Genomic DNA, 15702 nt, shown 5'->3' with positions numbered 1-15702 from the left:
TTTGAAATTCTGAAAGCTTTTGGAGACTTCTGCTTACTAATTAAGTCAGGTATATTCCATTTGGTTTGTTTGACTTGGGAACCCTTGTTTTTAAGGGTACTTATTAAGTGACCTTATTGTGTTAGGACATTCTTCCTAACATAATTCTAGGTTGATTTTAGTAAAGCTTTGTCATTTTGCTAAATAATTGCAGCTTCCAGGATTCATAACTCTTAAAATAAGTAGGTGTGCTGGAAGACAGTGTGCTCAACTATTTGGACATAAATGATCACATTTCTTTTAGCCAGACCTTTGGTTTTCTCAGAGCCAAACTAATACCTAAAGGGACTTGTGGTGGGGTTGGGAATGATGGGGTATTTCACAGTGTATCTGTTGCACAGTTTTCTTGAGGTTGGCAAGTGACCGAGATGTCAGTCTAACCCATTCTGTGACCAACTTATCCTAACATGGGCATCCCTGGGTTAGGCGATGACCATTCTATCAACTTTAAAATGTCTGACCTGTACCCACAAATCTTTGCAGCCTTTTGGCTTCTGAGACTGCCATGAACATGGCCTTTACTTCAGGTGCACATTAAAAGAAATGCACAGTAACTCAAAAAAGAAAATAGAGACTGAAGAAAGGTCTGAATCAGCAGACCTCAAAGAACGGGGACTGCAGACTGATGCCAAGCAAAAGGAAAGCTGCAGCTGTCACAAGTCATTCTCAGCAGGGAATCTAGGAAAGGATTCCAGATGGGGAGATAGATATCAAACCAACACAGTTCCCAATATGGAATCTAGAGACAGAATCAAGAGACTAATGAACTGTGGAAAGCCAATTAGATCATGAGCTCAAAGATACAAAGTATGGAGCTCAACCAAAAGGAACTTACCAATGGCCCTCGGAAAGAACAAGAAAGACAACTAACTCAAAAGAGTTCACAGGGCGCCATGCCTGTGTTTCCTGCTGTCCCTGAAAGCCATTAGAAGTTCACTTCAAATCTCATTGCTACCACCTGTTAAAAACTAAAATTCAATGAAGTAAATTTGAAAATGTATTGGGCTTTATTAGATGATTCATCATGGGCAGACAGCATCCCATCAAGCAACTATAAGAGGGCTCCCAGTACCACACTTGTTTTGACTATTATTGCTTAGCAGCATAGTTTTTTGGATTCAGGGAGTGTGACATGTCCAACTTTGCTCTTTTTTCTCAACGTTACTTTAGCTACTAGGGTGGGGTCTTTTGCAGTTCCACACAAATTTTAGGATTAGCTATTCAAGTTCTATTAAAAAAAAAATGCCTTTGGGATACAGATAGGGACTACATGAAATCTGTAGATTGCTTTGGATTTTGGAACATTTTAACAATATTAATTCTTCTAAATCAGAATCATGGATTTATTCTCCTTAATTGTGTCATCATCCATTTCTTTCATCAGTATTTAAGAGTTTTCAGAATACAAGTCTTTCACTTCCTTGGCTAAATTTATCTTTAGGTGTTTAATTCTTTTTGATGCAATTGTAAGGGGGATTGCTTTAATTATTTCTCTTTCTAATAGTTCATTAGTGTGTAGAAATTCAATCAACCTTTGTATATTAATCTTACAACTTTACTGAATGGCAAAATTTTTGTATTCTACAACTTTAGTTCTAATGGTATTTTGGTGGAGACTCCAGGGATTTCTATAAAACATCACCTGCAATTAGAGACAATTTTACTTCTTTCCAATTTGGATGCCTTTTACTTCTTTCCTTGTCTAATTTCTGTGGCTAGGACTTCCAATATTATATTGAATAAAAGCAGCAAGAGTGGGCATCCTTGTCTTGTTCTTGATCTTAGAGGAAAAAGCTTTCTCTCAGCTTTTCATCACTGAGTATGTTAGCTACAGATCTGTCATATATGGCCTTTACTATACTGAGGGATATTCTCTCTACACCCACTTTGCTAAGAGTTTTTATCATAAATGGATGCTGAATTCTGTAAAATGCTTTTTCTGCATCTACTGAAATGATCATATGATTTTTATCAGTCATTTCGGTAATGCAGTGCATCACATAATTGATTTGCGAATGTTAAAGCATCCTTGCATCCCTGGAATGAATCCCACTTGATCATGCTGCATGATCCTTTTTAAAGTATTGTTGGATTTGGTTTACTAGTATTTTGTTGAGGATTTTTGCATCTACAGTCATCAGGGATATTGGGTTGTAATTTTCTTTTCTTGTAGTATCAATTCTTTTGTTTTGGTGTCAGGGTGATGCTGGCCTCATAAAGTGACTTTGGAAGTGTTCTTTCTTCTTCAATTTTGTTTTTGTTATTTTGAATAATTTGAGAAGGATGGGTATTAAACTTCTTTAAATGTTTGGCAGAATCACCTGTGAAGCCACCTAGATCTGGACTTCTGTTTGCTGGCATTTGGTGGGGAGGGGGGTGGAATACTAATTCAATTTCATTACTAGTAATTGATCTATTCAGATTTTCTAATTTCTCATGATTTACTCTTGGAAGACTGCATGTTTCTAGAAATTTATACATTTCTTTTAGGCTGTCTAATTTGTTGGCATATAACTATTCATAATGTTCTCTTATGATCTTCTGTATTTCTGTGATACTGATTGCTTTCTTTTCTGATTTTATTTACCTGGGCTCTTTTTTTCTTAATAAGTCTGTCTGGCTAAAGATTTGCTGATTTGTTTATCTTTTCAAAGAACCAGCTCTTAGTTTCATCAATCTTTTCTATTGCCTTTTTAGCTGTTATTTCACTTATTTCTGCTCTGATCTTTATTATTTCTTTCCTTCTACTAACTTTGGGCTTTGTTCTTCTTTTTCTAGTCCTTTGAAATGTAAAGTTAGATGGTTGAGAATTTTCTTGCTTCTTGAGGCAGGCCAATATTACAAAGAAATTCCCTCTTAGAAACTGCTTTTGCATCATTCAGCATAAGGAAGAGTACCCTAAAAGTACGAGGGAAGTTAGCACAGCTATTGTGCTAAAATCAAATCAGCAAACACTTACAAGGTCATTCATATTAGTTTGGCTAGCTGGATTAATTTCCTCCAAAAATTCTAAGACATAAAACGTGTATCTATCCATAAGATGGACTCCAACTGCAGGATCAGGTTGATGCTATGAAAAAGCAAAAGAAAAAAGTACATGTCTAGTAAGAGAGATGATCATTAAAACAAAATATTTAAAATATGATCAAAATTTCCATCTAAGATATAAAGTCTAAGAATACGAAATAACATATATTTATAAGGCACATAAGTAATTTCAGAAATAGCTACATAATCCAACAATGCCATTTACAAACAGGAGAAAAAAAAAATGTACCTACCGAAAGAGAATCTTCTCCCACTTGGCTACTAGCTAAAGCCATTATGTTAGGAGAATAAAATCTCTCATACATGGATGCTCCTTGACAAGTATCAATAATAAATAGTAGCTCATTGTATCTGAAAGAAAAGTGATAGTATCTTTGACATGAATCATGCTGTTAATCATACATTGATTAATATTTTATACTTTCATAAGATATTTAAGTCATATCTTAATCATTTCATCAGCTAAAAATTTGAGATTTTTCAATAGAATTCCAAATACATATCCATACTAGAAAATTTAAAGGTATAATCATATCTGGGGAAACCACGTCAACAGAGTGCAGTGGTTGTACAACAAAGTGGCTGCCCAAACTCTCTTCCCTTCCCTTATCTATGACATACAACTCAGAGTCCGAAAAAAATGTTCAAAACAAAAAGCACTTCTCTGGCACTCACATAGTCCTAGAAACTGAGCTAGTTTTAGGAAAAAAAAAAATACACACACACATATATATATATGACAGTCACCATACTCAAAGATCTCAAAATCTAACTAGAAGACAGACACGTAAACATGTAACTGAATCAGAATATAATGAGTATTACAAATGTTATTGAGGGCCTACAGCATGCCTGACACTAAGCTGGGGATGCAATACAGTCCCTGCCCTCACAAACGTAGAGTCTAACAAAGTCACAAATGTTCCAAGAACACTGAGAAAGAAACAGAGGGAAAGGCAGGTCACAGAAAGGCGATGTGTCTGGCAAGAGCAGTGAGAGATGAATGTTCTTTAACAAAGAAAGGAACAGCACATTCCAGCAGAGGAAAAAGCCTATATTAAGGCACCTAAACATAAAAACTATCAATGTTTGGGGTAAAGGAATAGTATGGTGCAGTTCAGATTTAGAATTAATTTGGTAAAATGGAGAGAAATTAGTTTCAAAAAGGTAGTGTGCTACTTGCTCAATCGTGTCTGACTCTGTGACCCAATGGACTGTAGCCTGCCAGGCTCCTCTGTCCATGGAATTTTCGAGACAAGAATACTGGAGTGGGTTGCCATTCCCTTCTCCAGGGGATCTTCCTGACCCATGGATTGAACCTGGGTCTCCAGCACTGCAGGCAGATTCTTTACCATCTGAGCCACCAAAATAGGGCCAATCTGTAAAGTATCCCGTGTGAAGTTTGGATCTTATCCTATAAATCTGAAGAAGCCATCAAAGGCTTTTTTAAAGTGAAAGAATAACATAATCAGCTCTACATTTTAGAATGAGCTGCCTGGCTGATGAAGATGAAAATAGAAAGCAGATAATATTTTCTCAGATACTGAATCTAGGTAAACAGCTAACACTACACCCAAAAAGAAAGCACGAATGATATCTAAGCAGATGATAGAAGGTACAATGAATATGACACATTTGTTCTGAGACAAAAATCTGTGGATACTTCTGGGGATCAGGACCATCTAAAGTTACGAGAGGCAGTAGAATAAAACAATTAAGAGAGTAAGCTTTGGGACAGGACCACTTGGATGTGAATCCTAGCATGAGCACTTAAGAGCTGTGCAAAGTTTGGCAAGTTATTTAAACTGTGCTCAATTTAGACACTTGTAAGAATGAGAATCATAATGTATCTGCCTCATGGAGTTATTAACATTAAACAGAACAACAACACATGGCAACACAGTGCCAGTGCCTAGTATACATTCAATAAACATAGCTATGAATAAGATAAAATCACTACCAAGCAAAAGCTGTCTCAATACTTCTATACATTCTCCTTATGCTTATAATCCAGTATTTAGAATATTTAATTTGTAGCATAGCTGTGTACATATTTCTGTTTTCTACCAGATTTTAAACACTTTGAAGGCACAGTAAGCATCCTATTCCCCTCTGTGCCATATGTTTAGAAGGTAAACCGTAAGCATTTGTTGAGCACAACCAAGTTAAAAGCAATTCAACTGATACTTTATTTTTTTAATTGATTTTTAATTGGAAGACAATTGCTTTACAATGTTGTATTGGTTTCTGCATTACAGTGACATGAATCAGCCATAGGTATACAAATGTCCTCTCTCTTTTTAACCTCCTTCCCCCCTCCCATCCCATCCCACCTGTCTAGGCTGTCAGAGCACCTGGTTGAGATCTCAGTGTCACAGAGCAAATTCCCACTAGCTATCTACTTTACATATGGTAGTGATTATGCTTCAGTCTACTCTCTCAATTTGTCCCACCCTCTCCTTCCCCCGCTGTGTCCACAAATCCATTCTTTATGTCTGCATTTCTATTGCTGCCCCACAAATACATTCATCGGTACCATTTTTCTAGATTCCATATATATGTACTAATATGGAATATTTGCTTTTTTCTTTCTGACTTACTTCACTCTGTATAACAGGCTTTAAGTTCATCCACCTCACTAGAACTCACTCAAGTCTGTTCCTTTTTATGACTGAGTAATAATACTCCATTGTATATATACGTACCACAGCTTCTTTATCCTTTCATTCATTGATGGATATTTAGGTTGTTACCATGTCCTGGCTGTTGTAAACAGTGCTGCAATGAACACTGGGGTAAGTAAAAGTCGCTCAGTCATGTCTGACTCTTTGTGACCCCATGGACTGTATAGTCCATGGAATTCTCCAGGCCAGAATACTGGAGTGGGTAGCCTTTCCCTTCTCCAGGGGATCTCCCAACCCATGGATTAAACTCAGGTCTCCCACATTGCAGGCGGATTCTTTGCTGAGCCACAAGGGAAGCCCAAGAATACTGGAGTAGGTAGCCTATCCCTTCTCCCACAGATATTCCCAACCCAGGAATCCCAACCCAGGAATTTAGAATTGTCGTTTTCTCAGGGTATATGCCCAGTAGTGGGATTGGTCAAATGGTAGTTTTGTTCCCAGTTTTTACGAAATCTCCATACTGTTCTCCATAATGACTATAACCATTTAGGTTCCCACCAACAGTGCAAGAGGGTTTCCTTTTCTCCACATCCTCTTCAGCATTTATGGTTTGTAGATTTTTTGATGATGGCCATTTTGACTGGTGTTGAGGTGATATCTCACTGTAGTTTTGATCTGCATTTCTCTAATATTTAGTGATAATGAGGATTTTTTTCACGTGCTTATTAGCCATCTGTATGTTCAACTGCTCATTTAAATTCACTTAAGTCCACATAACAACTTTCAACTAAAAGAATGCTTACCACAGATTACTAATAATATATCATTGCTAATGTGAGCTGCTACAAATTTTATACTAATATTTCAGCATTTTCCCCAAAGAAGAAATAATATGTTGTCATCACATGAAGAGTCCAAGAATGTGCAAAAAGTAAGAATAAATACAAGATAAGAAATAAATGTATGTTCACAATCCCCCTAAATAATGGGGCACTTGGTTATTAGGAATCTTATTTTCTTCAAAAAGGATGAAAAATAATAAGAGAAATGATCTTAAAAGGTGAACTTTTTTCCATGCTCTTTAAGAAATCTAAATTTTTCCTTTAAAAAGAATTCAGTTCATACTTCTCTAAAATATAATAAAACTACTGCTATAGTGTGTAATTGCTAAAAAAAAAAAAAAAAGAAAATATAATTCAGTTCAATAGAAACAAGAAACATAAATCTAAAGTTAGAAGAAGTAACATAAAAATAAGTTTAAATCTCACAAGATTTGTAAATCTACTAACCATGGAAAAATTGGGTACTAATTTATCTTATGAAAAGTAGTCATTTATTACCGTCTTTTCTGCCACATTTGTTCAAAAGCATCTGCAAGTTCTATGTTGGTAATTTCTTCAGAATCTTGAAATTTCAAGAAACCATTTCCACCATGTCCTTATAGGAAGGGTCAGAAAGATCAAACAGACACTTTTTTTAAATGCAAACTGCAAACATCTAGATATTAACATTCACTTCATTCATGGCAATATTTTAATATCACTTGTTATTATATACTCTATGGTTAAAAGTACTTAATTTTTCTACTATACCAATTAAACAGAATGATAGACTGTGTAAAATATAGTAGATATATATTTAAGAGCTTTCTTATCATTCAGTTTTATAAAAGCATATTTATACTTTTTCACTGGTTCCATTATTATGTCAGAAATGAGTTTCCACAGATAAACATTTCTCAAATACCAGGCAAACACTTTTGGTGAGAAAAGAGTTGAAGACACTAGCTCGTCCCTTAGTAAGCTAGCACTGTTCACAGTGTACACTTGAAATGTTGTAACTCTAGGAAATGCAGTTTTCACCTAAAAAATTACATTTTTATAACCATCAGCCACTGTGCTATGAGAGCTGACCAGAATATCATGACATTCAAAATGCATGAGAGAGCCATGCTCTCTGTCTGGATACAAACGTTAGCTTTACCGCTTAATGACTGTGTTACCTTAGGCAAATAACATGTCTATGCCACAGCTTCCTCAGCTGTAAAGTAAGAAATGTATGAGTAAGACCATCATTAGCATGCCAATATAGGCCTTTTGTGCAAATATTAAAAGGTACTTCCCACTGCCTATCAAAGTAGAAAAATCTATCTCAGTGCCCCTTCAGAATATAAGCAGTCCTATGAGCTTAACCGTGGTTAGTATATGCCTTTGTGGGATAAAAAATATTTCCTCCCTCATTAGACACAACTCTATAGCAGGGCACTCACCACTCTGGCAAACTTTTTCTGTAAACAGCCAAGTAGTAAATGTTTTAGGCTTGTGAGTCATTTGATCTCTGCTGCAACTACTGGACTCTGCCATATATTTTGACAATGTTTAAAACAAATTTATATATTCTGAGAATATATAAAACAAATAGATGCAACTGTGTTCAAATAAAACTTTATTTTGTAAACAGGCAGCCCTTCTATGGGCCATGGTTTGCCAGTTCAATCTTTAACACTGGAATTTCTCCCAAACCAACAGACTCAGAAAAAGTTTGGCAGCCTATGTAATAGGAAGGCTTGTAATTATGATAATATAATGATAAAAAATGGCAATAGGTATTGTTTATTGAGATTTACTATACACCACACAATATTCTTAATCATTGTGTATATTAATTCATTTCATTCTCACAACCTGAAGATTTTGGTGCTGATTTTCAGGGCTCTCACATATGACTTATGGGTTGTGCACTGCAATAAGTGTCTGACTAGGGTGGGAGTGCCCTGCTATACACTTGTGTCTAATGAGGGAGGAAATATAAATAAAACCTTTTGCTTAGTACATCAAATAAAGCCAAGCTACAAGACTATACTTCATCTTATTTGCCACAGAAGAGTGAAAATTTCTTGTACATGTCAGGTAGACGAAAATGAAGTTTCCTGACTTCATTAACTCTGCAAGGTTAATTTATAAAGTTTATAAATTGACTGAATTTTTAAAGGTATAAATAAATGCCCCATGATAAAGAAAAGTAAACCACTAACTAAGAGTCACTCTCTTGCTGTGTGACATCTAAAAACCATTCTGCCCCTGTTTTATCATCATCTGATAAGTAATATACTGTTTTCAAATATCACTTCAAGTTGTTATATATCATGAGAAAAGAGAACTTCATAACAAACTATTTTAGCCAAAAATAATTTAAGGTATTTAAATTTCCTTCCATGAAAATTCCTTTTTGAAAAAAAGTCAGCATATTCTATCATTAAATATTTAAATTGAAAAATTACCTGTCATATAAATAAGAATATTGCTCCGATCATCAGAAAGAAGACGTTTTGATCGAGGCGTGCTAGATGGAATCCTCCCAGTTAACACCCGTAAAAAATTCTCCACAGTTACCTGAGGAAAAAAATTAGAAATCAGATGAAACAGAACTTGGGTAAACCTATCAATTGTTTTTCCTACTTTTAAAAACTTTCCTTCTTTTTTCTCTATGTATTACTCAGCATAAATTAAAAATAAAACTTAAAAAGAGAAATATAATTCAATTAAAATATATTTATTTAAATATACACTTCAAAATAACTTTGTTTCCATTCTTTACAAAATACAAAAAACCAACAAAAAACTAGTTTGGGTAAAACTAAGCTAATTATAAATTTTAAAAGTTCAAATGCTATACAAAGTATTGCCAAAAACTGAAAATAGATTATTAATCTGTCTTCACAGGCAGTTCTTTGGGAAGATATAAAATATAGAAATATAAACAAATTCACCAATATTATAACTACTGCACTTAATACAGTCAATTACAATTAATTACAGTCAAAAATACCTACTTAGTCAATTCTAGATCAACAACAAAAGACAGGTCCATAATAAATCATAAAAATAAAACCATAAGGATAGATCCATAAATAACCCTGATATTATACATCTTTAATTCTTTAATGCATTTTGTTACTTAAATTTCCTTAGCGGTAACTTTATTATGTAAAAAAATTCATAACACTGCAAGCCAGATTTTCCAACCAGGAATTTCTGCATCTCCAGGATGCTTTGAAAGATATTTAAGTTCTTGGAAGTATGATGCTAATTTCAAGTTATATTACACAGATCTAAATTTCAAAAGCAGAAAATCAACCCAGCTTTCTTGTTCAACTCTTCCCTAGGTAAGTATGTAAGTGTCTATGAGTGTGTGTCTGTGAGTGTATGTGTAAGTTATTTGGTTTACATTTTCTCAGAAGACACCAAAATGGTGTTTCTTTTAAGAGGACTTCTTGTTGGCTAACAAAGAAGGGAAGTACTTGGTCTACATTTTACAAGGACCAAAAAAGAACAAGAAAAAGTCCAACATTCACAAACATTTAAGTGTTGAACAAACATTTCTGAGTGCCTTCAGAGGGCTGTAAGAACCCGCTAGGTATAAGATACAGAAGATACACGTCCTTAAGGAACTTACAGCCTGGGAAAAGATATTAATTTCTTCAAAACAGGTCTGGGAACATGGGAAACTGTGTCTTACTTTGGTAGGCTTAGTGAATGGAGAAGGATTACTGAGGAAGACTTTATCAAAAAAGACTTGAAATGCTAAAGACACTATTAAATTTAAAATAAAGTTTCAAAGGCAGAAAATAGAGTACAGTGTCATTTTTTTTTAACTTATTTTTAATCATATGTGCATAAAAACACTAGAGGCATATTAAAAGTGGTTACCTTTAAGTAGTATCAGTCATTTTAATATTTCCATAAGTAATATATTTACTGAAAATATAAAACTTGAAATTTTAGATCAAATATGAAAAACAAAGAATATACTATAGTAATAAAAGGAAGTTGATACACTAAACCTCAATAAAATAATACAGAAGCCAAGATAGAGTTGTTCTATCCTAGATATATATATGAAATTTTCATGCTGTGATACTTTTACTCATAAATTGTTTCCTTAATATGAATTCCAGAAACTGCAGGTTGTCAAGGCTACAGTGACAACCGTACAAAGTTTAAAGAAAAAAAATAAGATTATTTCATTCTACCACTCTGTTAGAACTTAAAAGTGAAAGCTTCATTTCAAAAATGTTGCCACATTAAACATTTTACCTCATAACTTCTATAATCCACTTCTACATCATCTCCATACACATTCAGTTCCATATTCTTGTGACTATACACTGTAGCTGGTTTAGGATTTCTAGGGTTGCATGCCATATCATCTGCAAGCATCAGAACAATGTGGCTAGGAAAAGAAAATTTTAGTAAATATACTATTTTGATAAAATCAAAAAGTTAAAAAGATATACTTTATACATGTGCTAAGCCTTCAGTAGCGTCCAACTCTTTGTGACCCTATGGACTGCAGCCCTCCAGGTTTCTCTGTCCCTGGGATTCTCCAGGCAAGAATACTGGAGTGGGTTGCCATGCCCTCCCCTCCAGAGGATCTTCCCAACCCAGGAATGGAACCCATGTCTGTCTCCTGTACTGGCAGGAGAGTTCTTTATCACTAGCACCACCTGCAAAGCCCATATTTTATTCATATCATGTGGCAATTATTTTCATTCTTTATTAAAAATAACCCCAAACAATTATTGAGCACATATTTAAAAGTGCTTATATTAAAAAATTTTTTTAAATATTTCCCTATGTAGTGTAAGTTTTAAAGAAAAGAAATCAGAACAATCTGGCATGAACTTATCCACAGAACTGGGAGTTACTAACTCAATTTTTTTTCCAACACAGTATACTTTATGCCATGTAGCAAAAGGAAGCTAAGATGAAAGAGCAACACTGTCCTCCCCAAACATTACTTTTAATTTTAGTAATATCTGAGACTCTCAAGACTTACAGAGTTAAACTGTGATAGTCCAAAAATTTTACTTTTCAGAATCTCAAATGCTTTAGTATGAAAACATACAATCCATCAGCAAGTGCAGTCTCTGTACCACAGGAACACATCTCCAGTGCAATCATTCTTCACTGGCTCCACTCCATCCCCCTGAAATCAGCCACCATCTCTCTAGCTGATGCTGGACTAGATGCTGGAATAGCTCCCATCTGGCTTCCTGCTTCCACTCCCATCTTCCTATGGTTCGTTCTCCTTAGAGCCACCAAAGAGCCCTTCCTTAAACAAGTCAAATTGTTAAACTTTCTCACTTAAAATCTTTCAAGGACTCCCCATTATAATCAGAGGAAAACAGAAACTCCTTACATGGTCTGCAAGGCTTAATGGGATCTCTCGCTCTCTCTCTCTCTCTAACTTCACCCCTAACAGCCATGCTCACTATGCTCCTTCCACACTATTCAGGAACATGCTAAGACTTTTCCAATTCAGGGGCTACTGACCAAATTTAGACTTCTTTCCTCCCAAATATTCCTATCATTCCAATCTTAGCTAAAGTGCTTTGTTCTCACTACACGTTTTCTTTTATACAGGTCATTTACAAATCTGAAATCATTTCCCATCACCACCCCTATTAGAATATGAGCACTTCTCTGAGGACAGGGGCTTTTTCTGTCCTTCACTGCTGTATCACTCAGGCTTAGGAATACAGCCTGGCATATAGTAGACATTCAAGAAACACTAACTGAGTGAATGAAACATTTTCATTTTTTGTGTGAATTTTCTTTGAGAGAAAATTACAATGTGTCTCTTAAATGCTTGTCATCTTGATCTTCCCACTAAAACGAGTGAACATGAATCAGGCAATTCTTTATTCTACCATATACTTGAGCTTCCCAAACATAAGGGAAAAATTAATATGGCATACATAATTAGTCTGGCAGGAGACAGCAAGAAGAAAATGTTCTTCCGCATATGTTCCAAATACATTAAAGTTCAGAACTGAAACATTGTGATTTTTCTTAAAAACTGGCTAAGTTTCTATTTTGAAAGGGTTCCAACCCTGCCACATTCAAAGATCAGATCTTCAGCTGTTACTGATTCATTCTCACAAAATGGTTAAAGTTATTGCTCTTAAAATGGAAAATATATCTTCTCATTTTAATAACTTAAAATGATTTATATTAAGTTATTAGCAATCATACCTTTTTTGTTATACAACTACTATTAAACAAAAATGAGTTGACCTATAAATCTCAATATAAGATTATTCCTTTAGGCCATGTTTTCGGTTGAAGGTTAAATTCATTCCTTGAAATTAAATGTCAATTTCATAAAGAAGTAATCACTTCAGCATAAAATTATAAATTCAATCAACACTTTTCTGATAGATAATTTTGAGCTTCAATGTAAGTATTATAACCTTTGGTTAACATAATCAATATATCATAAAAAATCATGGTATCTGGAGACAATATATGAAAAACAGGACAGAAAAGAGACTGCATTTCAAAAGTTTACAAATTCAACCATATATTCTAATGCATTATTTCTAAAAGTTAAGAAATGTTCAGAACTCTTGTCTGGAGGAAAAAAAATCTGACTGGGTCCAAGTGTCAAATCATTTATATATGAAAGTGAAGTGTTAGTCATTCAGTCATATCTGACTCTTTGCAACCCCATGGACTGTAGCCCACCAGGCTCCTCTGTCCATGGAGTTCTCCAGGCAAGAATACTGGAGTGGGTTGCCATTTCCTTCTCCAGGGGATCTTCCCAACTCAGGGACAGAACCCGCATCTCTCATGTCTCCTGCATTGGCAGGCAAGTTCTTTACCACTAGCGCCACCTGGGAAGCCTCCATTTATATATATGATACTTAACTATATAATGAAACTAAACTCCTTAGGTTTATATTTCTTATAAAATTATTTGTTGTTATTATTGTCAGTCACTAAGTCATACCTCTGCAACCTCATGGACTACAACACACCAGGCTTCCCTGTCCTTCACTATCTCCCAGAGTTTGCTCAAATTCATGTCCATTGAGTCAGTGATGCCATCCAACCATCTTATCCTCTGCTACCCTCTTCTCCTTTTGTCTTCAATCTTTCCCAGCATCGGGGTCTTTCCCAATGAGTCAGCTCTTCGCATCAGGTGGCCAAAGTATTGGAGCTTCAGCTTCGGCATCAATCCTTCCAATATTCATTATATTCAGGGCTCACTTCCTTGAGGATTGACTGCTCTGATCTCCCTGTAGTCCCAGGGACTCTCAAGAGTCTTCTTCAGCATCACAGTTCAAAAGCATCAATTCTTCAGCTCTCAGCCTTCTTTAAGGTCCAACTTTCACATCCATACCTGACTACTAGAAAAATCAAAGCTTTAACGACATGGACCTTTGTCAGTAAAATGACGTTCTCTGATTTTTAATATGCTTTCTTAGGTTTATAAAACTACAAATGAACACAAAATTATAAATTAGATTCTAACAAATCTACCAAACTAATAATACTCTAAGAACACTATTTGAAGGATGATACTATTTTGCTAAAACTAAATGACTGCTGGCTTCCCTGGTGGCTCAGACGGTAAAGAGTCTGCCTGCAGTGCGGGAGACCGGGGTTCAATCCCTGGGTCGGGAAGATCCCCTGGAGAAGGAAATGGCAACCCACTCAAGAATTCTTACCTGGAAAATCCCTTGACAGAGGAGCCTGGCAAGCTACAATCCATGGAGTTGCAAAGAGTCAAGACACAACAAAGCAACCTCACTCCACTTCAAATGACTGCTGATGTATTTAACAGGAGAAAGAGATAACTTCAGGCCTGGTTCTACATTTCATTTTTTTCTGTATTTTGACATCCACACAACAATATAATTTGATGATACAGAAAACATTTGCTCACAGAAGAATTTGCACGAAATGCAATTCATAACTTCTAGGCTATGTTTACTGTTCAGAATAATCAGATCTGATATTTAACTAAGTCTTTGCCAACAAACAGTCTTTGAACAACAGTTATCATAAGATCTAACTTCTTGTCTCCTTAAAGTGTCTTTTTCATTGAATATCAGGCTAGCATCACAGCAGTTATTTAAGTCTTCACTGTGAATATGTTAAACGATCACTGCTAGAATCAAGATCAAAAAAAAAAAAATCTACATTGAAGACATGCTACTACATTCCTATAAATAATGATAGCAAGTTGCTTTTTGTTACCTTATTAAAATTAAGATAAAAATCTCTCAAATATATCCAATTGATAGAAGAATATGATATTCTTACACTCTGGAAATCCTATACTACCATGTGTTATGACTCAATTCTCTCACTTCCTTAAGGTCCTGCAGAACCTACATCACACAAGCATAGGGTAATATGGCCTTCTCTCAATACAAAACCAAAAGAAAAGATAAGCACTGAAATTGTATAAAGTTCAAACTGAGTTTGAAACAAATACAGTGCTTAATTATATAAGTAGTTTCCATACTGTTTTTTTTTTTTAGCAATTTATTAGACTTTTTTTTTTTTCCAATTATTTTTATTAGTTGGAGGCTAATTACTTCGCAACATTGCAGTGCGTTTTGTCATACACTGACATGAATCAGCCATGGAGTTACATGTATTCCCCATCCCGATCCCCCCTCCCACCTCCCTCTCCACCCGATTCCCCTGGGTCCTCCCAGTGCACCTGGCCCGAGCACTCCATACTGTTTAAATCACACATTTCCCCTTGTCAGTTAAAAAAAAAAAAATTAGAGGACACACCCATATATGTACCTACTAATGTGTTAGTCATATGTACTCACTACTTCAAATATATATAATAAATACTAGTGAAGCATAACTTCTTTCCTTTATAGATTAAAAAAAATAATAAAGAAACTGCATTTTCTTCCCTTGCCACTATTTGTTGTCTGATCTAACAGAATCATGATCATGCTGAAATAGATTTTAAAGATCAATAGAAAAATAAAATTTTAAAACCTCTCCAAAGACATGAAACCCAATTCTAGAAACATGTGAGAAGAAAACAATCCAAAACAAATACTTTCCCATTATTACATTTGCCTAACATTAAAGGGGGGCTTCTCTGGTGGCTTAGTGGTAAAGAATCTGCCTCCCAATGCAGGAGACGTGGGTTTGATCCCTGGGTCAGAAGA

General features: G+C 35.2%; 1 protein-coding gene across 3 annotated transcripts in view; it reads right to left on the bottom strand.

Annotated features, from left to right (window-relative positions):
* PIGK (phosphatidylinositol glycan anchor biosynthesis class K) overlaps nt 1–15702 on the bottom strand; it is a 130389-nt gene that overhangs the window by 88644 nt on the left and 26043 nt on the right. For 2 of the 3 annotated variants that reach the window (XM_061121598.1, XM_061121599.1), the window contains exons 4-8: nt 10808–10943; nt 8992–9103; nt 7052–7148; nt 3321–3438; nt 2999–3109 (exon numbers count right to left, since the gene is read on the bottom strand). In XM_061121598.1, the coding sequence (XP_060977581.1) occupies nt 2999–3109; nt 3321–3438; nt 7052–7148; nt 8992–9103; nt 10808–10943 (574 nt within the window). The remainder of the gene's footprint in view (nt 1–2998; nt 3110–3320; nt 3439–7051; nt 7149–8991; nt 9104–10807; nt 10944–15702) is intronic. The other variant, XM_061121600.1, reaches the window with a different exon arrangement.

The sequence above is a fragment of the Dama dama genome, chromosome 20 (assembly GCF_033118175.1).
Source record: "Dama dama isolate Ldn47 chromosome 20, ASM3311817v1, whole genome shotgun sequence".
Lineage (NCBI taxonomy): Eukaryota > Metazoa > Chordata > Mammalia > Artiodactyla > Cervidae > Dama > Dama dama.
Note: the sequence above shows the minus strand (reverse complement) of the source record. Positions and strands in the feature narration are given on the sequence as shown.